The sequence below is a fragment of the Giraffa tippelskirchi genome, chromosome 3 (genome assembly GCF_054371585.1).
Source record: "Giraffa tippelskirchi isolate mGirTip1 chromosome 3, T2T-mGirTip1v1.2.pri, whole genome shotgun sequence".
Taxonomy (NCBI): Eukaryota; Metazoa; Chordata; class Mammalia; order Artiodactyla; family Giraffidae; genus Giraffa; species Giraffa tippelskirchi.
The window spans coordinates 174,465,459-174,489,959 of NC_137277.1; the positions used below are offsets into that span (position 1 = coordinate 174,465,459).

Consider the following 24,501-nt stretch of genomic DNA (forward strand, 5'->3'; position numbering starts at 1 on the left):
TGAGCTTCAGTGACCTGCCAAACTAGTCTAAATTACAGACTGTGAACGTGGAGGCCCTTGTTTGCAACTCTACTCTTCTTTATGTGTTTTAAAACAGTCTAGGGAGGACTTCCTTGGTGGTCCAGTGGTTAAGACTTCACCTTCTAATGCAGGAGTTTCTGGTTTGATCCCTGGTTGGGAAGCTAAGATCTCACATGCCTCTTGGCCAAAAAAAAGGAACAAAGAAACAGGAACAACATTGTAACAAGTTCAATAAAGACTTTAAAAATGGTCCACACTGATAACTGAATAGTCCAGGGGACTCTAGCTAATTCATGGGTGTGGGAAAAGTAAGATAATTATGTAAACTAAAAATCTAAACACCAGGACAAAAAGCCATTCCAGAATTCAGAAGAGAATATCTTACTCTAACAAATTTATGTTAATACATTTTCAAATAATATGTCTAAATTCAGATTAACATTCTGTCCATTTAACTTCATCTAGTCTCCTCATATTTCCATATCATCCCTATGGGTATCTTAAAGAAAATTTTATTTCACCTATAAAGACTTCATTATACATCCCTAACTAAAAGTGATTTTGGAAAAGATCACTTTAAACGCCTTCCTTAATGAATATCTGGTCCCACTTAAAAATTTAATTAAATACTCTAAACTATATTAATAGGAACAATTTCTTTTTAAGAACCACATTGTCTGAAAACACACACATCTTCCCATGCTTTTAATTTGTTCTTATCTAACTGATCTAATATTAAACCTATAAGCAAAGTAAATCTTCAGTACTGTTAATTGCTCCAATATTGCAAGCAAGTTTAATAAGATTTCAGTCTAAGAGAATAAACCACGTTTATGATGTGTTCAGAGGTTGTGTAATGATCTGGAGGTCACACCGGCATTCTGTGGTAGAGATGAGGAAGTTCTGCACTGCCTGACATGATTCCAAAATAACAGTTTTATCACTCAAATGCCAATTGTCCCCTCCAATGAGGAACTCTGCTCAAAGATCAGTCACTGTATCATTGCTTTCTGTCCCAGAGCTTTAAAAGGATTATATTAAAGATATTTAAAATATGGGAAACATGGAACTATAAAGAAAAAGACGCTGTGTAACTAGCTAGACTACAGAGCATACACATATTGGCGTGTCTGAGTTCAGTATAGTTGGAGATGAGAAGCAACAGTGGAGGACTGTGCGGCTGGGGATGAGAAAGGCAGAGAGGTAGTGCTGGGGTCATGGGATTATGGGATTACCAGCATCCTTAGCTGCAGGTGGCCAGTTGGTCAGCTGATGCTTGTCTACACGGGGCCAGGTAGGTGGCCTCAAGACAGTGGCAAGTTCAAAGTTCCAGGAGCACCACCCTTGACTGCACTGCTCTCACTGACCACCTGCAGCCAGCTCTGGGAGAAAAGAGGTGGAGGGCAAGGAACCATGAAGACCCTGAAGCCGACTCAAGGGGCTCTTAAAAAAAAAACGAGTCATTTCTTAGATCCTCAGAGGGCAGAGGATGACATCCGGTCCCATCACCTCATGGCAAATAGATGGGTGAAAATGGAAACAGTAACAGACTTTATTTTCTTGGGCTCCAAAATCACTGCAGATGGTGACTGCAGCCATAAAATTTGAAAGACACTTGCTCCTTGGAAGGAGAGCTATGACAAACCTAGACAGCATAGTAAAAAGCAGAGATATCACTTTGCTGACAAAGGTCTGAATGGTCAAGGCTATGGTCTTTCCAGTAGTCATGTATGGATGTGAGAGTTGGACCATCAAGAAGGTCGAGAGCTGAAGAATTGATGCTTTAGAATTGCGGTGCTGGAGAAGACTCTTGAGAGTCTCTTGGACAGCAAGGAGATCAAACCAGCCCATCCTAAAGGAAATGGCTGAGTCCCTTCGCTATTCACCTAAAACTACCACAATATTGTTAATAAGTTATACCCCAACACAAAATGTTTGGGGTGTTAAAAAATAAATAAATAAAATGCTTTAAAAAATCCTATAGGAAATCAACCCTGAATATTCATTGGAAGGACTGATTCTGAAGCTGAAGCTCCAATGTTTTGGACACTTGATGTGAGGAACCAACTCACTGGAAAAGGCCCTGATGCTGGGAAAGATTGAGGGCAGGAGGAGAAGGGGATGACAGAGGATGAGATGGTTAGATAGCATCACTGACTCAGCGAACATAAATTTGAGCAAACTCCAGAATATAGTGAAGGACAGAGGAGCCTACTGTGCTGCAGTCCATACAGTTGCAGAGTTGGACACAACTTAGTGACTGAACAACAACAGAGAGTAGATTTACCTGCAGGTGTCAGACAAACCACTGACCTTGAGCTACTTGTGATACTCTCAGCTGGATACCCAGGCTCACAAATCTCCCTTTCTGGGTCCTTTGTATTTTAATTTATGTCATAACCATGGAGTCAAAACTAAATAAGTGATTGGTAGGACTTCAAATGAAAAAAAGACCATTAAAGCTTTGCCTGGGTTCTTCCTTCCATCCTGCTGAAAGCCAGTTTCTGTCTGGGGGAATGAAGTAATTATGCCAACCATGAATAATGTTTCTTTATCTTACCAAAGCAGTGACAGGCACCCAGAGGATCTTGTAAGTAGATGGTCAAGCCAGTGATGGAGTCAACCCAGTGGATGGAAGCGGTAGTAAGTGGTGGCCATTCGTATATGTCAGGGAGGATCTGTTCTAGCACACACAAACACACACACACACACACGTGTATGTATCAAACTCATGTCCACTGAGTCAGTGATGTCATCCAACCATCTTATCCTCTGTCATCCCCTTCCCCCCTGCCCTCAATCTTTCCCAGCATCAGGGTCTTTTCCAGTGAGTCAGCTCTTCGCATCAGGTGGCCAAAGCGTTGGAATCCTTCCAACAGAATGTTCAGGGCGGCTTCTCAAAAGCTTGGAATAAAACCTCAACACTTTCCCATTCTCCCCATTGACCAAAGTGCTGCAGCCTCCCTGGGCCAAACTTGTCCAGCTCTTTTTCAGACTTCAGCATTGTTCTGGCGCTGTGGCCACAGGACCACACGAAGATATGAGAGGGAGACATGATTTAAGACAATCAGTTATGACCCTATCCTAGAAAGAGATGGATGGTGCTAATGTTAAACTGCTGTGTAACAGAGAAACTACTGAGAAGAAAATTAGCAACTAGCTTTGGCAGGGAGGGGAGGGGAAGAGGTGAACACACAATGGAATTTCACCTATAAAATCAGGAGATAAGAGAGGAGAGGTTAAAACTGAAATACATAACGGCAAAGAGGACCTCATAGAATAACATGTAAGTCACCTCTAGAAACAGGGAGATGAAAAAATGTTTTAGAGAAGCTAAAAATCTGCAAAATCCAACTAAACAGAAAAGGAAGTTGGCTATGATCTTTGTGGGGGTTCCAAACAAAATCAGAATAATTAGGTCAAGATTTCTCTTGAACCCAAGGGTTGGGCAATCTGCTGAGAAATCGGGACCCATTTGGAGGGTCCAGCCCAGGGCTAACTGTAGTTGGAGACAGTAAGGAAAAGGATGGCCCCTGTGTGTTCATCACTGATAGGGGAAGAACTGCCCTGGATGCCCAGGTCTTGTAAGACCACTGAAAATCTCTCTCCTGGAAACAACCTTGGTTGTCTAAGCATCAAATCTAACTCATCTGGGTAAAGAACTGGAATCCATTACAGATAATAAAGCTCTTCCCTCAGCAGGATGAGTCTCCTAACCCAGAAAGAGATGGAACCAAATAAACAAAGGAGGATGTCATGACAGAGCCCTGAGCCCCGCGACTGCCACTGGGTGTCTGGCTTAGGCTAATCTGAGCATGCTGGTGTGCAAAGAAAGTGTCACCCTGGAGGAAGTGTGGTGCGTGAGAGCATCTATCAGACTTAGGATTCCAATTAAAATGTATAGTTGAGTAATTGAATTTTTATGCATTTGAAGTTGAAAGACAGGGTTAAGGCAACTCACATGGAGATGCTTGACGGGGCTTGAGAATCACTATGGTTTATAAGTTTAATTCTTGTGGGGGAAAAAAACACAAAAGATTATTTCAGATAGTCTTCCATGTGTGTAAGAGCCCATCTAAGACATCAGAAACCACAGCCCACCATCCCTTTGTTGCCTCTGACCCTGCACCCTTCTGTGGCTGTTCTCTCCCACTAGTCAGATCTCCATTCAGAAATCACCTGCTCAGACCTTGTGTCTCTTGAAAGTGAAAGTGTGAGTTGCTCAGTCATTTCCAATTCTTTGCAACCCCATGGACTGTAGCCCACCAGGCTCCTCTGTCCATGGAATTCTCCAGGCAAGAATACTGGAGTGGGTTGCCATTTGCTTCTCCAGGGAATCTTCCCGACCCAGGAATTCAACCCAGGTCTACTGTATTGCAGGCAGATTCTTTACTGTCTGAGCCACCAGGAAAGTTTCCTTATTCTTCACCTTAGTACTTAACTCTAAAGAACCTGGCTGCCAATGCAGGAGATGTAAGAAACACAGGTTCTATCTCTGTGTTGGGAAAATCCCCTGGAAGAGGGCATGGCAATCACTCCAGTATTCTTGACTGGAGAATCCCACAGACAGAGGAGTCTGGCAGGCTATGGTCCACAGGGTTATAAAGAGTCGGATACAACTGAAGCGACTTAGCATGCATGCAGTACTCGACAAAACACACATCTACTGGCTACCTCCCCATCTAAAAGGAGATGCCATGGGATGAAGGCTTCATCTCTGAAGCCACCTGTGGGCCTCCCAGGGTTCCTGCATGCTTCATTACAACAGATTTATCATTACCTGAAATGATATTCCTTTTTGGTTCCCTCTTGAGATCATAAATTCCCTGAGAATCAGGACTTTGTCTTGTCAGTCGCTGAATCCTTAGCACTTAAACATTTCTTGGCACAAAGAACCCATTTGCTTAAAGTTTTTGCCCTAACGCCTCCCTGGTGGCTCAGCTGGTAAAGAATCCGCCTACAGTGTGGGAGATCTGAGTTTGATCCCTGGGTTGGAAAGATCCCCCAGAGAAGAGAAAGGCTACCCACTCCAGTATTCTGGCCTGGAGAATTTCGTGGACTGTATAGTCCATGGGGTCGCAGAGTAGGACACAACTGAGAGACTTTCACTTTCGCTTGACCCTAACAACAGCTATATACCTTTCAAGTTAGATTTGGCTTCTCCCTAAGCAATCATACCCAGAACACCATAGGCATCATGTGCTAGTTATTCTTTTTCCCAACACCCATGAAAATGAACACACAGCTATTAAAATAAAATTTTATCTCAAAAATGTGCCATCAAAAATCACCTTGTGCTTAGCAGTGGTCTGATTTCCAATCTGGAAATACATAGGATGCCCCTGCCCCAGGCAGACTGACGTGGGTGGAACTAGGCTGACTCTCTTTTGAACATTAGTCTCACTTCTCCAACTAGCATTCAGCACCTTCAACAGTTCCCTGAAATAAGGCATCAACAGACCTGAAACAGAACTCCTTTTTCCTGGCCAAGCCCCTATCCAAGTTTAATTCCTTAGGTCTGTGGTTCTCTACCAGCTGACTCTCTCCCCCGGGGAACATTTGACAATGTCCAGAGGCATTGCTTATTGTCCCAGCCCTGGGGATGCTCCAGCATCTATTAGGTAGAAGCCAGGGGATGCTGCTAAACACCTACAATACACATGACAGTTTCTTGCAACAAAGAATTGTCCAGCCCACAAATAACCTTAATGTCAGAATTGAGAAAGCCCAGTTTAGGTCAATGAGACCTCAGCTCATCAGACTAAAAGCCCTTGGTTTTATTCCAATGCCTCTTGTCTGCTCATAGGTAGACACTGACCCTTCACAAAACAGGGAAACAACACCTTTAGAACATTTTTACAAATCTGAATCCATAGGAATATTTATAACTCCTAGCAAGTTAAAGGGGCTTCCCTTACGGCTCAGCTGGCAAAGAATTCACCTGTAATATGGGAGACCTGGGGTTCAATACCTGGGTTGGACAATCCCCTGGAGAAGGGAAAAACTACCCACTCCAGTATTCTTACCTGGAGAATTCCATGGACTGTATAATCCATGGGGTCACAAAGAGTCGGACACAACTGAATGACTTTCATTTCACTGAGCAAGTTAAAGACAATTTTAAAATAAATTGTTTGACTATAAAAACTTTAAGGTATTGAAGAATTTGTAATTGTGATTGTCAATTTGTAAGTAAAATAATTGCTTCAAAAACAGGTGCTGTCGGAAATGCTGATCTCTTAGGGAATCACAGGGGTCCTATTGCCTCTTTGGGTAATATTCTTGTATAACAAAAAAGATATAAGTGTTAAAGTTGTGCCTCAGGATACACATACAATAAGGATGACTTTCAAGGACATACGGGATGATTGAGAAAGCTCTAGACTGAGGCTTAGTGTTTTTAAAGCAGTCCAACCATTAGAAATGGGGTCAGATGAAATGCAGCCCACGTGCTAGTGAGTGAAGCCTGCCAGATGGAGAAGATGGCCTGACACCTGTAAGGAAATGCACTGAGCTGATTCATTCATTCAATGGGTGTGTTACCAGATTATATCTCGTCTAACACAGCCTGGGAACAGGAACGCTATGACAAACTTAGAAAGTGTGTTAAAAAGCAAAGACATCACTTTGCCAACAAACATCCATATAGTCAAGGCTATGGTCTTTCCAGTAGTCATGTACAGATACGAGAATTGAATGTGGATCATGAAGGCAGAGCACCAAAGAATTGATGCTTTTGAACTGTGGTGCTAGAGAAGACTCTTGAGAGTCCCTTGGACAGGAAGGAGATCAAACCAGTCAATCCTAAAGGAAATCAACCTTGAATACTCATTGGAAGGACTGATGCTGAAGCTGAAGCTCCAATGCTTTGGCCACCTGATGCAAACACCTGACTCATTGGAAAAGACCCTGATGCTGGGGAAGATTGAAGACAGAAGGAGAAGATGGTGACAGAGGATGAGATGGTTGGATGGCATCACTGATTCAATGGACATGAACTTGGGCAAACTCCAGGAGATGGTGAGGGACAGGGAAGCCTGGTGTGCTGCAGCCCATGGGGTCACAAAGAGTCGGACACAACCTGGCAACTGAACAACAAGGCCTGTGAGTATTTAATTTCACACTATGTAGTAGTTAGTATAAATATAATTAAAATTTATCAGTATGTATTAAGAGGAAAAATAGCTATGTTTCTTTGTGAACATCAGAATGGTTTGAAGATAAACACAGCCTCATGGTGTCGTTTGACTGACAGCAACACAACAAAAAAAATATACCCTGCAGCACCCCCAAATCACTAGGTACTGGCTGTACTCTTCAAATGCAGGAAAACCTTCCAGAGCTCAATGGCAAATTACATGAAGTGTAAACAAAGCTGACTAAATGAGTCAGACAATTAAAAAAAAACCAAAAAACGGGCAATTGACCAGTTGTTTTTCTAAACATTCTCCTTCTTTGCAGCAATGGTTTTTTGGTACTATTGTTATGATTTCTCTACTGAAATAAAGACTCTTCTGAGGTTGCTTTGACTCCGTGAGGTAGAATCTAATTGTTTCTTTGCAGAGCTCTCTTGAAAGCTTCCAAGGTGGGAATTGTGGTGAGAGCTATTTTTAACATTCCTGGTCTTTTAATAGCCTGGCCTCTGCAGTGAGATGAAATGACTGGATTTGTGCTGAAAGCCTGATGCCACCAACAGAGCCCACCAGCCTCAGCTCTCGCCCTGGGGGGATCAGAGCGGCTGGGCAGGGCCTCAGCTGCCGCTGCAGAGATGAAGTGTCTAATATTAGCAAGCAATAAATAGCAGGAATCTGTGTGCCATCAAGACATTCAATCTCAGAGGCCTCCAATATCAAAGTCGGAAGGCAGAAATTATTTAACAGAAAAAAAAAACTAATAAGATCTGCTGGCAGGGGAAAACAAACATATCTAAGCAAATGCAAACATGCTCGTAAAACCAAAGGCAAAGAAAGGAAGATATAGGAGGCCCGTCTGCAAAAGACAATCAATAAAATATAATTAAAATGGGAATCTGCAATAGAAAGAAAAGCATGAAAGAAAGCAGACATCCAGCAGAACTGGAAAAATTAACCTCAAGGTTAGAAAAAAGAAGTAACCACATCTAATAAGCCCAGAGGCAAGAGGCACAGTGGGAAGGACAACGGTTTGGAGAGTCAGAGGTCAGGGTGGTGACGCAATGATCAGTTGAGCAAAAGCATCAATGGGCTGACTTTGACCTTCATTCCCCTCCTGGGTGAAACAGGGATAACAATCACACCTGGTTCCCAAGACAGTTGTGATGAATGAGATCAACCCCAAATAGCAGGAGCCATTTCTATCAAGTGCACCCTTGAATCCGCAGTAGCCTGCACCAAGCCTGGCACACTGTGGGTAGCTCAATATTTTTGAATGAATGAATAACTTAGGGTTTTTATTTTGGCCACTCTGTGCGATATATGGGATCCTCGTTCCTCAACCAGGGATCGAATCCATGCTCTCTGCATTGGAAGCACAGTCTTCATCACTGGACCACCAGGGAAGTCCCTGAATAATTTAGGATTTTGACAGTGGTAAGCATTATGCCAATATTGTTTGTTCTCTCAGTTTTTAACAGGCAGCAGAGAGCAGTAGTTCCCCAAGTCCCCAGACCAACAGCAGCAGCATCACCTGGGAACTTACTTACCAGAAATGCAAATTTGCCAGCAGTACTGTAGACCCACAGAATACTCAGGGGATGGGACCCAGCAATATGAGTTTTAAGAAGCCCTCCAGGTGATTCTGAAGCAGGGTTGGTGCTAAAGTTTGAGAACCACTGATCTGGAATACTAGCAACAGCTTTTTTAATATCAAATATTAATATTATTCATTAACAGTTACACATCTGATGCAGATTACAAAGAAAAAAGATCAGAAAGTGAAAGTCAAATATTATATGATATCAAAAAGCCTTTGCTGGCTGTATGTTGACAGATGTTTTTTCTTTTCATGAGTGGGAGAGCCCCTAGGTTCAATTACTATACCTGTCACTGCACTGTTTCCAGAGAAACTTTCTTAAAGAGCATGTGTTGGTGATTTTTGTCCCCAGCCCCAAGCACAGAGCCAGGGATGCCATGGGTACTCATTATAAAGTAATTAATGACTGCATAAGCATCATGCATTGTTGTTTTAAAATAATCTCTTTCATCCCATTTCCCTAGAGCCCAAATAAGAAATATTAATTGAAATATTAATATAGGCCAGACTATAAATGACACCTCTGTCTCCTGATCTAGTGATTACAAAGGGGGAAACATTTCAAGAAAGATCTTTTCATTAAGTATGTTCTGAGAAATTGAAATCAAAAGGGAGAAAACATTAAATTAATTAAAAAACTGATACAGTAAGCAGAAAAGTTAAGCGAGTGACTGACTTAAAGCGACGTACCCGTTGAATTCTAAGCTTGTGTAATTAACTCAAAAGGTGGTGCAGTTGCCAATGCAGGAGACACAAGAGACATGGGTTCGATCCCTGGGTCAGGAAGACCACCTGGAGGAGTAAATGGCAACCCACTCCAGTATTCTTGCCTGGAGAATTCCCCATGGACAGAGGTGCCTGGCGGGGTACAGTCCATGGACTTGCAAAGAGTCGGACACGACTAAGCAACTGGGCATGCATGCATAGAGGAGGCATTCATACCTTCTTTCAGAAAGAATTTGGAGAGAGTAAACAATCACAAGTGAAGAATCTAAAGGATGCTTAGAAACAGTTCCTGCCTGCAGGGAGTTTACTCTCCAGAAGAGGAGAGAAGACACATTCATAGGAAACAACAAATCACAGTGAGAGGAAATCCAGCAGCTGGTACCGAGTCAGGCCCATGTGGTGCCCTGTGAGGCTGGACCTCCTGGAGCAGGCGAGGGGAGGAAGGCTGGGGCCAGGCCGGGCTGTGACAGCTCAAATCTGTGTGCTGAGCAGCCCAGGGTCACCAGCAAGGTGCCTTTGAAGGTTTCTGAATGCAGCACAGTCATGACAAAGGAGTGCTGCAGCTGGGTCTCTTCTTGTTCTCATTTGCTATAATTTGGGAGGAAAGCGTAAGACTTCCTGACCTTCTCCCTGGGAACAGGGGCTCTGGTCTGGACAGAATGAGATGACTCCAAATGGACAAGCAAAAAAGGGGCGAGGAGGGATGGGTACAGCCTCGAGGAGAGAAAGAAGAGAACACAAACTCCAATCCTTCTCACGTGCTTCCCCCTACCCTTGTCTGAGTTCAGTTCAGTTCAGTCGCTCAGTCGTGTCCACCTCATTGCGACCCCAAGAACCACAGCACGCCAGGCCTCCCTGTCCATCACCAACTCCCGGAGTTTACCCAAACCCATGTCCATCGAGTCGGTGATGCCATCCAACCATCTCATCCTCTGTCGTCCCCTTCTCCTCCTGCCCTCAATCTTTCCCAACATCAGGGTCTTTTCCAATGAGTCAGCTCTTCACATCAGGTGGTCAAAGTATTGGAGCTTCATCTTCAACATCAGTCCTTCCAATGAACACCCAGGACTGATCTCCTTTAGGATAGACTGATTGGATCTCCTTGCAGTCCAAGGGACTCTCAAGAGTCTTCTCCAACACCACCACAGTTCAAAAGCATCAATTCTTCGACACAGTTTTCTTTATAGTCCAACTCTCACATCCATACGTGACTACTGGAAAAAACACAGCCTTGACTGGATGGACTTTTGTTGGCAAAGTAATGTCTCCGCTTTTTAATAGCAGTGCCCTTTATGGATCACCTATTCTGTGCCAGATGTATGCATGTGGATGCAGAGGTGTGCTTAGGTGTGTATAAGTATACGGGTGTGTATGTATATATACGTTTGCACATGTGTGTGTGGGTTGTTTTCTCTTTAACCCTTACAAGGTCAGTATGGTTATTCTATTTTGCAAACAAGACAACTTGGGCTCAGAGGAGTAAGGTAGAGAGTCAGTGAGTGACTCAACCTGGAGTTACACCCAGGGCCACAGACTCCAAATCCCACACTCATTTATTCCTCCCGGGTCTTTTCTCACCTTTTCATGAGATTTGTTTGGAAAGACCGTGAGAGCCAGGCCAGCCCTGAGGCAGAGACCATGGCAGGGAGTGACCCATTCAGGTGTGGCTCTTCTGGGTCTTAGCAGAGGACCAAAGGATGTCCTGTGGGTCCCCCATGGTCCAAGTTGGCTCCCCAGAGAGGGAGGCCACAGAAGGAGCTGAGGCAAAATCTCTGGCCAGAGGAAAGAGCAGAAGCACTCCGTGCAAGGCATCCGACTATGGGCTCAACAACAATAACAACAGTAAGATCCAATGACACTCGCCAAGCGCCCCGGGTACCCTTCTAAGCACACCGCGTGCATCAATTATCCGCTGAACTGTGAGCTGTGGATTCTGTCACCCAGCTCAATTCACAGAGAGAAAGCTGAGACCCAGTGAGATTAATTTTCCCTGAGGTCACAGAGAGGATGAGTAGCGAGAGCAGGCTTTGCTCTCCTCGGCTGGGCTCCGGTCCTGGGTTTCTGGCAGGTTGCACTGCAGTCGTAAGCAAGGCAGCGTGGCCGAGGGTGACAGGCTTATCGCAGTCATTCAGGCAGCAGATGACAAGGTTTGAATCAGGGCACTGGAAGAGGAAGCAGCATTCACAGCAGATGGGGAACCATCATAAACGGAGCAAACGGGAAGACTGTCCAGAAATAAACAAAGTTGGGCGGGGGGCAGCAAGAGTCAGGACTGAGCTTGCAGCCTGAGAGATGAGGGAAGTGACGGCATGGATGATGGAACCTGGAGCCATGGGGGGAGAGCGAGGCTTGAAAGCATGTGTGGGAGGCTGATGGAGGAGGGTCTGGAATTGAGTCTGAGGAGGGGGCTGAGGGTTAGCAGAGCATCACTCTGAGCCCAGTGAAGGTGCTGGGACTGGGTGACTGGCCAGGCTGCAAGGATGGGTCTGGAAGCCATCCACTTAGAGGTGACAGCTCAGAACGAGTGGCTGCTGCCCCAGGAAGGAGAAGGCAGCTGAAGCGGGTGGTAAGGACCGAGCTCTAGAGATAGAACGGGGAAAGGACGCGGGGAGGGGGGAGGCTGGAGAGGTCTCAGGAGAATGGACACAGGGAAGTCCTCTGTAAGCCAGGAGAGAGAGGCTGCAAGAGAGAGGAGGGCTAAGAAAGAGCCCTGGACATCAGTGAGCAGGACGCTACTCATAACCTTGGAGAGGTAGATTCATGATATGTCAGTTCAGTTGCTCAGTCATGTCCAACTCTTTGCGACTCCATGGACTGCAGCAGCTGCTGGACAGCAGCCAGGCCGCCCTGTCCATCACGAACTCCCGGAGTTTACTCAAACTCATGTCCATCGAGTCGGTGATGCTATCCAACCATCTCATAATCTGTCATCCCGTTCTCCTCCTGCCTTCAATCTTTCCCAGTATCAGGGTCTTTTCCAAGGAGTCAGTTCTTCGCCTGAGGTGGCCAAAGTATTGGAGTTTCAGCTTCAACATCAGTCTTTCCAATGAACACCCAGGAGTGATCTCCTTTAGGATGGACTGGTTGGATCTCCTTGCAGTCCAAGGGACTCTCAAGATTCTTTTCCAACACCGCAGTTCACAAGCATCAGTTCTTTGGTGCTCAGCTTTCTTTAGAGTCCAACAGAAAATTATGAATTGGACATAGAGCAATGATGAAGAGGAGGACAGAGGGAAGGAGGGAGAGGAGGGGGAGGGAGGGAGGAGGTGAGCACACGGAGCTGCCCCAAGGACTTACGAAATCCTTACTTGTTTGAGGGACTGGTTTTGAGCTGAGACCTCCAGTCCTTACAGACTAGAAATCAAGGATGGAATGGAGGAGGGGGATGGCAGGGTGAGAAAGACAGAAAAGTGTGGAAGCATAAGATCCAGAGGGAGGGAGAGAGAAAGACGAGCAGGTGGGTTCTGAGGCTCCTTCCAAGGCCCCTTCCATCCTGAAACTGAACTAACCCACCTCTTACAATCTGCACTCATCTGCTCAAGAACTCAGCGCTCAAGCTGAGCTAGAGTGGGTGTAGGGACCTAGCAAATTCCACTCAGGATTTTTCTCCAGGAAGAGCTGACCCACTTCAAACCCCCACTCAAAGGCACCTCAGTGTTTAAAAGAGTGAAGCTGGGATGGCAACACACGCCAACTTCCCCTTGCCCCGGAAACGATGAGTTTTTAAAATAGGCTGAAATCATCAATTAGGCAAAACAATGAAGCGCACTGACTTGAGATGGGCTTTGTACAACACTTCCAAAATTGTGGCAGTGGTGCATCACAGCCATTCTTTTCAGAAAAAAAGGAATAGCTCCTCGGAGGAAAAAATCACCTTCTCAGAATTAGGAGGCTTTTATAAAATACATCCTGATTAAAGAAGTTAAATTCTGTGTCTACTATGAGCAAAGCACAGGGTGTGGCACCAACCCGGGATAGAGAAATGAGTCACATCATAGATCAGCACCACCCCCAGGCCAGCCACAGTCTGATGTGGAAGGAAAAAACACAACATGTGTAAAGAGAGAATAAGGGAAGCCAGCCCTCAACACATATCTAGGTGCCCTGGGTAGAATTCCATTTCATTCTATTCATTCATTCATTCAACAAGTCTTTATTAAGCACCTACTCTGTGTCAGACATGTCAACAGAATTGGAATTTGTGTTCTCATTTTTTTTTAATAATTTTATTTATTTATTTAGCTGTACTGGGTCTTCATTGTTTCACGGACTTTTCTCTAGTTGTGGCGAGCAGGGGCTACTCTCTCGTTGTGATGCACATGCTTCTCACCGTGGTGGCTTCACTTGTTGGCACAGGCTCTAGGGCAAATGGACTGAGCACAGGCTCAATAGTTGTAGTGCCCGGGCTTAGTTGCTCTGCCCCATGTGGGATCTTCCTGGATCAGTGATGGAACCTGTGTCTCCTACATTGGCAGGTGGATTCTTTACCATCTGAGCCACCAGGGACGCTTCTAGGCCACATAAAAACTGAGTGGCTGTGACTGTTTCCACATATGGGTTGCCCTTCAGCGTGTTGGTAACTTCCAGGTACCCTTCCTTGCCTCTATCCCTGGATGTTGTCTTTCAGGGAGACCTCAAAGCTTCTGAGGTGCCCTTATCACCTCAGTGTAAACCGGAGGCCACCAATGGCTTGGACAAGCCTGTTGCCACAGTCAATAACCTTCCCTTAGCTCCTCATGCAGTATTTGGTACTACTGACAATCCCCTTCCTTTTGAAAATATTGCTAAAATGTTTCCAGAAAAATATCAATCACCCTCGATAAAAATTCCCCCCAAATAGAAATTTGATTGACCATAATCTACAATTCATCTTACAGTGTACACATATGTATTAAATATTTATCAGTGTTTCGCTCTTTAAGAAAATTAACTCCTGTTTCCAAGAAATGGGCACAAAAATCAAAATGAAAACTACAGCAGAGATTATTACTTAATTGACTCAACATCCAAGCCACCATATTCGAACATCTCTGGATTACTGATGATGCAAAAATCCTCTCTGTACTGGCTTGATGTAAAAATTAAAGCAAAATATCAAAATATTATCAAAAGCGGAGCAAAAGCTTCTTTGCTGAAAATAATATTTTTACTTACCGAGAAATGTTCCCAAGAGAAACGAGCATGGCATCAAGACAACGTCTCTGTGAAGAGACTTTCTGAAACTTCTGTTCTCTGCTAACAAGAACCTGGCTTGAATTAATTCATTCATCAAACAAAACCATGCCTCATGATCAGACTTGCAAAAATGAAAGCACAGCGGGATAAATTTTCAAAAGGAAACAGACTTCCCATTGTTGGAGAGTTCTTACGCACAGAGCTGGAGCTTCAGAGGTCAATTAATTGATGTTAATTTACCTGTAAATAGTTTTTTTTCACAAAGGAAATAGAACTCTCCCGTGGAAGCATGAGTTTTTCAAGGACATTCAGAACTAAACTGAGTAGAAAATGCCTCATTTCAAGCACCCAGTCCCCCTTCTGGGGACAAAATGGCCTAATGTTTCTGCTCTTCAGAAGAGGCCTGTTTGATAGGAGGAAGTTGAAAGCATGATGTGGTCTTGAATCACATGTTTGTACCAGGAAAATCCTCAGCTCACAGTGTGGCTGCACATACAGGAAAAGAGTGTGCTAAGATGATAGAGAACATGGGCTTGGGACGCAGACAGAGGACCTGGGTTCAAATCCCAGTGCAACAGTTACTGGCACGTGTACCCAGCACAGCAGAGACCATAAGTATGCTCACCACACTGACTCCCTTCCCAGGCCGAGCCTCTAGGGACCAGTGACCAGATTCTGGCAAATGGCAGGTAGCAGAAATGATCTTAGACACGTCCAGGGACCGCTCTCAGAATATCACACAGACCCTTCAGATCCCTGAGTTGCCACCTGGAGACCAAAGGCCTTCATCAGACTATGACAAGGTGGAAATGAGTCTTTCCTTGGAAGTCGGGAGATTGGGGAATTGGTGTGTTCCTGCAGTACAGTTCCATGTCACCCTAATATTCTTGACCAAGTTACCACATTCTCTGTGTCCTAGATTTCTCATCTATGAAATCAGTATAATTGAGTATTTAACCCAGAGATTGTTCTAAGAGCAGCATTGGAAAGCACTTAGCACAGCCCTGGCATATGGTTAACACTGAATGTTGTTGTTGGTGTTGTTCAGTCGCTAAGTCATGTATGACTCTTTGTGACCCCATGGACTGTAGCATACCAGGCTCCTCTGTAACAGTGAATAAACACTAGCTATTTGTGTGTGCATACATCTGTGTGTGTCTGCATGTGTGTGTGTAATACAGTGGAAAGAAGATGGAGTGTGAGTTTTCTGGCGGTCCAGTGGTTAAGACCCCATGCTTCCCAAAGGGGGCACAGGTTCAATCCCTGATCAGGGAACTAAGATCCCACATAATGCACGGTATAGCCAAATTAAATTAAATTTTTTAAAAAGCAGACAGAGAGGTAGATGCTAGAAGTGGGAAGAGCAGTTGTTCCCATAGGACATGAGAACTGATCAAGTAGGAATGTGCCGAAGAGAACTGCAGGAACAAGCTAGGTAGCAGCTGAGCAAAGACAGAGTTAAGTACCCGAGTTCCTAGATCTCTTCCACCTCTGCTTGGGATGTTCTAGAGCAGGAGGAAGAATGGAGGCTCTGGGGGAAGGAATCCCATGGGAACCCAGCTCTGGGAAAGGCCAGTGAAGGAGTTGCTGGGAGTCAGGGAGACCCTGATAGAAGCAGGATGGCTGAGAGACCAAGCCAGTGTGAAGCCACCTTTGGATAAAGTAGAAGATGACAGAGATTCTATGCCATTCAAGAACCTCAGAAATCAGCACCATGTAAACACCAGTGGAGATTATTTAAAGTTGCTTAAACCGTGATTCTAACATATAGACACTCTTTATATAAACTAGACAACCGCAAGGACCTACTGTATAGCACAGGGAACTATGCTCAATATATTCACACCTGAAACTAATACAACACTGCAAATAAACTATACTTCAATTTAAAAACTAGAGTGGTTTGCCATTCCCTCCTGCAGTGGACCACATTTTGTCAGAACTCTTCAGTATGACCTGTCCGACTTGGGTAGCCCTGCACAGGCTATACACTGAGTTATGCAAGCCCTTCACCACGACAAGGCTGTAGAGCTGGACCCAATATGTCAGCAAATTTGGAAAACTCAGCAGTGGCCGCAGGACTGGAAAAGGTCAGTTTTCATTCCAATCCCAAAGAAGGGCAGTGCCAAAGAATGTTCAAACTACCATACAATTGCACTAATCAAACATGCTTAGCAAGGTTATGCTCAAAATCCTTCAAGCTAGGCTTCAGCAGTACATGAACTGAGAATATCCAGATGTTCAGGCTGAGTTTAGAAAAGGCAGAGGAACCAGAGATCAAATTGCCAGCATCCGTTGGATCATAGAAAAAGCAAGAGAATTCCAGAAAAATATCTACTTCTGCTTCATTGACTATGCTAAAGCCTTTGATTGTGTGGATCACAACAAACTGTGGAAATTTCTTCACGAGATGGGAATACCAGACCATCTAACCTGCCTCCTGAGAAATCTGTATGCAGGTCAAGAAGCAACAGTTAGTTAGAACCAGACATGGACCAATGGACTGGTTCAAAATTGTGAAAGGAGTACGTCAAGGCTGTATATTGTAACCCTGCTTATTTAACTTATATACAGACTGGATGAAGCACAAGCTGGAATCGATTGCCAGGAGGAATATCAACACTCTCAGATATGCAGATGATACCACTGTAATGGCAGAAAGTGAAGAACTAAAGAGCCTCTTGATGAGGGTATAAGAGGAGAGTGAAAAAGCTGGCTTAAAACTCAACATTCAAAAAATGAAGTTTATGGCATCTGGTCCCATAACGTCATGCAAATAGAAGGGGAGAAAGTGGAAACAGTGACAGACTTTATTTTCTTGGGCTCCAAAATCACCACAGAAGACTGAGCGCCAAAGAAACAATGCTTTAGCATTGTAGTGCTAGAGAAGACTCTTGAGAGTCCCTTGGACAGCAAGGAGATCAAACCAGTCTGTCCTTAGGGAACTGAGCCCTGAATATTCATTGGAATGACTGATGCTAAAGCTGAAGCTCTAATACTTTGGCCACCTGATGGGAAGAGCCAACTCACTGGAAAAGACCCTGACACTGGGAAAGACTGAAAAGGAGAAGGGGGAGGCATAGAATGAGACAGTTAGATAGCATCACCAACTCAATGGACATGAATTTGAGCAAACTCCTGGAGGCAGCAAAGGACAGGGGAGCCTGGCACACTGCAGTCCATGGGGTAGCAAAGAATCGGATATGACTTAGTGACTGAACAGCAACAACAGTGATTTTTAAAAATCCCTCAAAGGGAAAAGACAAATTACAAACTTGGAGAAAATATGTGCAATCCATGCAACTGACAAATGATTAGAACAAAAAAGAAACAACTTTTGCAAGCCAACAAGAAGAGTACACACACACACACACAAATTTGAGTGAGAGGTAGGCAAAAGAGTAATAAACACAGAAAGAGGACCTCAGCATCGTTAGTAAACCAGTAAGTGCAGGGACCACAATGAAGCACCTTTTCTACACCCATTCATTGTGCAAAAATGAAAACTTCTGACCCTACACAGTACTGTAGAGGATCTGAATCCATAACTGCACTTATGCATTTCATGTGGGAGTATATATGAGTGTCACCACTTTGGAAAACAGTCTGGCATGATCTCCTACAATTGATCAAGCATATTTTCCAACAATTCCACTCCTGGGTTCAACCTCAAACAACCCCTGGCACATATTCCAGAGAAAATACACAAGAATGTACTTACTGGTGCCTGTCTCCAGGAGAAAAGAGCAATGAAATTTTATATAGCCTTCCGAAAGACGGCTTCATACAGGTGCATTTTCAGTTCAGTTCAGTTCAGTCGCTCAGTTGTGTCTGACTCTTTGTGACCCCATGAATTGCAGCATGCCAGGCCTCCCTGCCCATCACCAACTCCCGGAGTTTACCCAAACCCATGTCCATCGAGTCAGTGATGCCATCCAACCATCTCATCCTCTGTCCGTCCCTTTCTCCTCCTGCCCCCAATCCTTCCCAGCATTAGGATCTTTTCCAATGAGTCAACTCTTCGCATGAGGTGGCCAAAGTATTGGAGTTTCAGCTTCAACATCAGTCCTTCCAATGAACACCCAGGATTGATCTCTTTTAGGATGGATTGATTGGATCTCCTTGCAGTCCAAGGGACTCTCAAGAGTCTTCTCCAACACCACAATTCAAAAGCATCAATTCTGCGGTGCTCAGCTTTCTTCACCGTCCAACTCTCACATCCATACATGACCACTGGAAAAACCATAGCCTTGACTAGACGGACTTTTGTTGGCAAAGTAATGTCTCTGCTTTTAAATATGCTATCTAGGTTGGCCATAACCTTCCTTCCAAGGAGTAAGCGTCTTTTAATTTCATGGCTGCAATCACTATCAGCAGTGATTTTGGAGCCCCCAAAAATAAAGTCTGACACAGTTTCCATTGTTTCCCCATCTATTTCCCATGAAGTGATGGCACCAGATGCCATGATCTTAGTTTTCTGAACGTTGAGCTTTAAGCCAACTTTTTCACTCTCCTCTTCTACTTTCATCAAGAGGCTCTTTAGTTTTTCTTCACACTCTGCCATAAGGGTGGTGTCATCTGCATATCTGAGGTTATTGATATTTCTCCCAGCAATCTTGATTCCAGCTTGTGTTTCTTCCAGCCCAGCGTTTCTCATGATGTACTCTGCATAGAAGTTAAATAAGCAGGGTGACAATATACAGCCTTGACGTACTCCTTTTCCTATTTGGAACCAGTCTGTTGTTCCATGTCCAGTTCTAACTGTTGCTTCCTAACCTGCATACAGGTTTCTCAAGAGACAGGTCAGATGGTCTGGTATTCCCATCTCTTTCAGAATTTTCCACAATTTATTGTGATCCACAGAGTCAAAGGCTTTGGCATAGTCAATAAAGCAGAAATAGATGTTTTTCTGGAACTCTCTTCTTTTTCGATGATCCAGCAGATATTGGCAATTTGATCTCTGGTTCCTCTGTCTTTTCTAAAACCAGCTTGAACATATGGAAGTTCATGGTTCACATATTGCTGAAGCCTGGCTTGGAGAGTCTTGAGCATTACTTTACTAGCGTGTGAGATGAGTGCAATTGTGTGGCAGTTTGAGTATTCTTTGGCATTGCCTTTCTTTGGGATTGGAATGAAAACTGACCTTTTCCAGTCCTTTGGCCACTGCTGAGTTTTCTACATTTGCTGGCATATTGAGTGCAGCACTTTCACAGCATCATCTTTCAGGATTTGAAATAGCTCAACTGGAATTCCATCACCTCCACTAGCTTTGTTTGTAGTGATGCTTTCTAAGGCCCACTTGACTTCACATTCCAGGATGTCTGGCTCTAGGTGAGTGATCACACCATCATGATTATCTGGGTCGTGAAGATCTTTTTTGTACAGTTCTTCTGTGTATTCTTGCCACCTCTTCTTAATATCTTCTGCTTCTGTTAGGTCCATACCATCTCTGTCCTTTATCAAGCCCATCTTTGCATGAAATGTTCCCTTGGTATCTCTAATTTTCTTGAAGAGATCTCTAGTCTTTCCCAATCTGTTGTTTTCCTCTATTTCTTTGCATTCATCGCTGAGGAAGGCTTTCTTACCTCTCCTTGCTATTCTTTGGAACTCTGCATTCAGATAGGAATATCTTTCCCTTTCTCCTTTGCTTTTCGCTTCTCTTCTTTTCCCAGCTATCTGTAAGGCCTCCTCAGACAGCCATTTTGCTTTTTTGCATTTTTTGCATTTCCTTTCCATGGGGATTTTCTTGATCCCTGTCTCCTGTACAATGTCACAAACCTCTGTCGATACTTCATCAGGCACTCTGTCTATCAGATCTAGTCCCTTAAATCTATTTGTAACTTCTACTGTATACTCATAAGGGATTTGATCTAGGTCATACCTGAATGGACTAGTGGTTTTCCCTACTTTCTTCAATTTAAGTCTGAATTTGGCAATAAGCAGTTCATGATCTGAGCCACAGTCTGCTCCCAGTCTTGTTTTTGCTGACTGTATAGAGCTTCTCCATCTTTGGCTGCAAAGGTGCATTTTAGTAGCACAGTATTAAGTGAAAAAAGTAAGCACCAGATAAGTACATTCATGATACCATAACATGATTCATGCACGATACCATTTTTATAAATTTGAGAACAGTTAAAACAAAAATAAAAATTTTCCATGAAAACATATAAATGTTTATGCAGGCATGCATACTCAGTCGTGTCCAACTCTTTGCAATCCCATGGACTGTAGCCCTGCAGGCTCCTCTGTCCATGGGATTTTCCAGGCAAGAATACTAGAGTGGGTTGCCATTTCCTATTTCAGGGGATCTCCCAAATCCAGGGACGAAATCCATGTCTCCTGCATCGGCATGTGGATTTTTTACCACTGCATCACCTCGGAAGCTGTGCAAATATTAAGATCATATAAAAAGGAAGACCAAGGATGGATCAACTCAAGATTCAGGGTGACTGTTAACTTTGGATGGGGAACGGAGACTGAGAGACAGGCTGGTGAGGAGACTATATGGTTAGTTATCAGGTCTAATTTTTGCTTATAATGGTGGTTCTACCACTGATTACTGTATATTGAAATAGCTAAGTAAGTAGATAAAAGTATGCTATGGACAAGATGAGAGAGTATCACAAACCAAGCATTATGGTCATTCCAATTCTGTGTACCTGCATTCTTTAAAAATAGAAAAGTCTCCTCTGAGAACAGACTTGGATTAAAAAAAAAAAAAGCATCAAACAGAAATCATCTCAGTTCAAACAGTGACAAGCTCCACCTACCAGTTCTGATTAAGACTATGTATAGAAGGATCTTGATTCATCCTAGCATCACTTATAACAGAAAAATTTAAACTCTCTTAAAGACTCATCAATAGAGGAATGGTTTAAAACATCAGGCCACGTTCATACCCTTTCACTAATTCACCTCATCACCACATCGTCTGAGCATCCAGGACTCGTTGGACATAGTGGGACACGATGTAGAACAGAAATAATTCAGGTTGTGTGCTCATGGGATTGATTCAGGTGGGGAGACAGGCAGAAGCCAAAGAATCACACGTGCACATGTCCACTGCAAAGAGGGGAGGGCTGTGAAGGAAAGGAACACCCAGCTACAAAAGAGGAAAAGGGAAGGAGACCTAGATTGAAGCATTCAACTGAGACTTCCTAAGGAAAGCAGGTATTTAATGAGATCCAAAATAGAAACCTGGCAAAAGGGAGGCAGCAGGGAGAGCTGTCCAGGCACAAAGAAGCGGACGAGGTCCTGCAGCAGCTCGAGCACCCAGGGAGATGAAAGCCAAGGTGGCTGGTCCCTGAGAAAGGGGAGCAGGGGGGTGATATGGGGCTGGAAAGGTGGGTGAGCAACAGATCACGGACAAGAATGAGGCGGAGGATTCCGGCCTTCATCCCAAGAGCCCTGGGAAGAAGGGGATTAAATGGAAAGCAACAACATCAGATCAGATCTGCAGCGGAAGATAATCACCCAGGAGAACGGAGCGTCTGGGTCGGGGAACTGACATAACGAGAACCAGGGCTCACTTCGGTGTGGTCGCTCTGGCTCCAGTGTGTGGCATGGACAAGAGCAGACAGAGATAATGTGAGAGGTTATCTCGGTCACACAGACAAAGGGCAAAGGCAGTGGCGATGGGGCTGCAGAGAGGGGGGTGATTTGAGAAGTTTTTAGAGGGAAAGATGGAGAACACTTGGAGGCAGGAAGAGCAGGAGGTGGGGGGCAACCAGGGTGACTTGTAGAGGTCTGGCTTGTAGAAACAGATGGAACACTGGAAGCTGAGCTCTGTGGAGTTGGGGATACGATGAGCTCAGTTTTGGAATGACTGAGCTTAAGGTGGCCTGGAACATACGAGCAGAGACGGCAAATAGGCAGCAGTTTGGCCTGGACGTACAATGTTAGGAAACATGTGATGGAATTATTAGAATGAATAAGGTAGCTCTGTATACACTGACATGGAAGTATACTTGTGACCAACTGGTAAACCCTGAAAAAAGTAAGTTGTAGAACAGTATGTATATTATAATCGCTTTTTTAACATACGGAAAAACAATCATTTGATCTGCAAGGGAAATATCCATACTCACACATAGATACACACACACACACACACAAACACTGGTCTGGAAAACATAAACCAAACTATTAACCTACTGTTATGACCTTATAAAGTTTGAGCTGGGATAGATGACTGAAGAACTTTTACTTCTTTGTTTACGAATTTCTGCACTGATGGACCTTACACTGAGCAGTTAATCGCCCCAACTCCCACTTCACTCCATCCATCTCTCCATCTCCAGCCCTTACATCACCCTGAATCCCTGCCCAGTGGCAGAGGTTGGCAAGAGGATGAGATGGAAAGGGGAAGATGATGTCAGTTTTACACATTATTGATGCTAAAAAAGGGAATAATTTGGTGTTTGCTCTTAAGCTGCATAGAAACAGTTATATCAAAATGTTCACCAGTAAAATGCCATTTCCTGCTCCTTAAGGGTTTATAACCGATTTGGCTGAGTCATCAATAAGATGACTGCAAGAGAACAGAGGTCTGTGGACACACTGTCCACTGCACTTTCTAAGGAGTCACCCTTTGTGTTCTGAGGGTGTGAAAGTCTCATGCAGGGTCAGTGAATCCCCCATACTAACCAGGGAGCATTAAAGACTTGCCCAATTGTGCAGGATGGTTTTCCAGGAACTTGGACTAATGAACATACATGTCCAACTCTTAGCGACCCCATGGACTGCAGACTACCAGGCTCCTCTGTCCATGGGATTTTCCAGGCAAGAGTACTGGAGTGGGGTGCCATTGCCTTCTCCGATACATGAACAACAGGAAACTAAACAAATGAGAGGATTGGGTGGCATTACCTACCCACCTGCCTAGTTCAGCCTAAATCCTTCTTAAGTAACTTAGCAAAAATCAGCCAGCACAGCGCCAGCCCACACTCAGAACATATTTGAAGAATTGTCTTTGAAATATCCAGGCCTCTATTTGACCAGGAATATCATTGTCCCAGAAGAGAAATGGTAGAATGCTAAGAGAGAAGCATCCTAATGTCAGAAAAACAGCCAAGGGACACAATGTTTATCCCCAAGGCAACTTCCTTCCTCCATTCCCAATGACATAAAGCTGGACTGATGGAACTAAATGAGACCTGGGAGGCACCTGTCCAACAGCTGGACAATGTATTGTCTGACCATTGTTAATTAATAAGTGTCTGTTCTACAGAGAGACACACAGTAACTCTGAACTATGGAAACCTTACCAGCAAGGCAGACACAGGTGAAGTTGCCACCATCTTGCTTTTCATTTGCATCAATACAGCTGGCATTGTTCTGGCAGGGTTTCTTCTGGCACGCGTCAAATTCTTCACAGAAAGTACCCGTGTATTGATCATCACAGTTACAGGAAAATGTTGCCTAAAACACAAACATACAGTATATATTACCTGAGCCCTCTAAAATGTGTGCGTTAGCTGTGAAACTCAAAGTTCAAACATACCTCTCATTTTTATAATTATACCAACACTGAGTATTTTTATCATATCACTTACACCATGATCTGACTAAAATCAAAGCTTTCAGAAGAATAGTCTATTTCTTTACAGTTTCATTTCAAACATGTCTTTTTACTTATATGTATCCCAATGGTTTTTAATCTTCCTAAACCAGAAATGGAAATAATAATTATTTTAGGCAAAAAAATAAAGTCTTGCTGACCTGATATGGAAATGACAATTTTGCTAGAGCAGATATATTGTGCTACAGCCATTAAATTAGATGTCACTCCAACTAAAAGCCTTCGGCACAGATAGCATGTGGGACACATCATCACCAAATGTGTTACCA

General features: G+C 43.9%; 1 protein-coding gene across 1 annotated transcript in view; it reads right to left on the minus strand.

Annotated features, from left to right (window-relative positions):
• DNER (delta/notch like EGF repeat containing) overlaps positions 1–24,501 on the minus strand; it is a 372,135-nt gene that overhangs the window by 122,340 nt on the left and 225,294 nt on the right. The window contains exon 6 of the mRNA XM_081585417.1: positions 23,919–24,072. Within this exon, the coding sequence (XP_081441543.1) occupies positions 23,919–24,072 (154 nt within the window). The remainder of the gene's footprint in view (positions 1–23,918; positions 24,073–24,501) is intronic.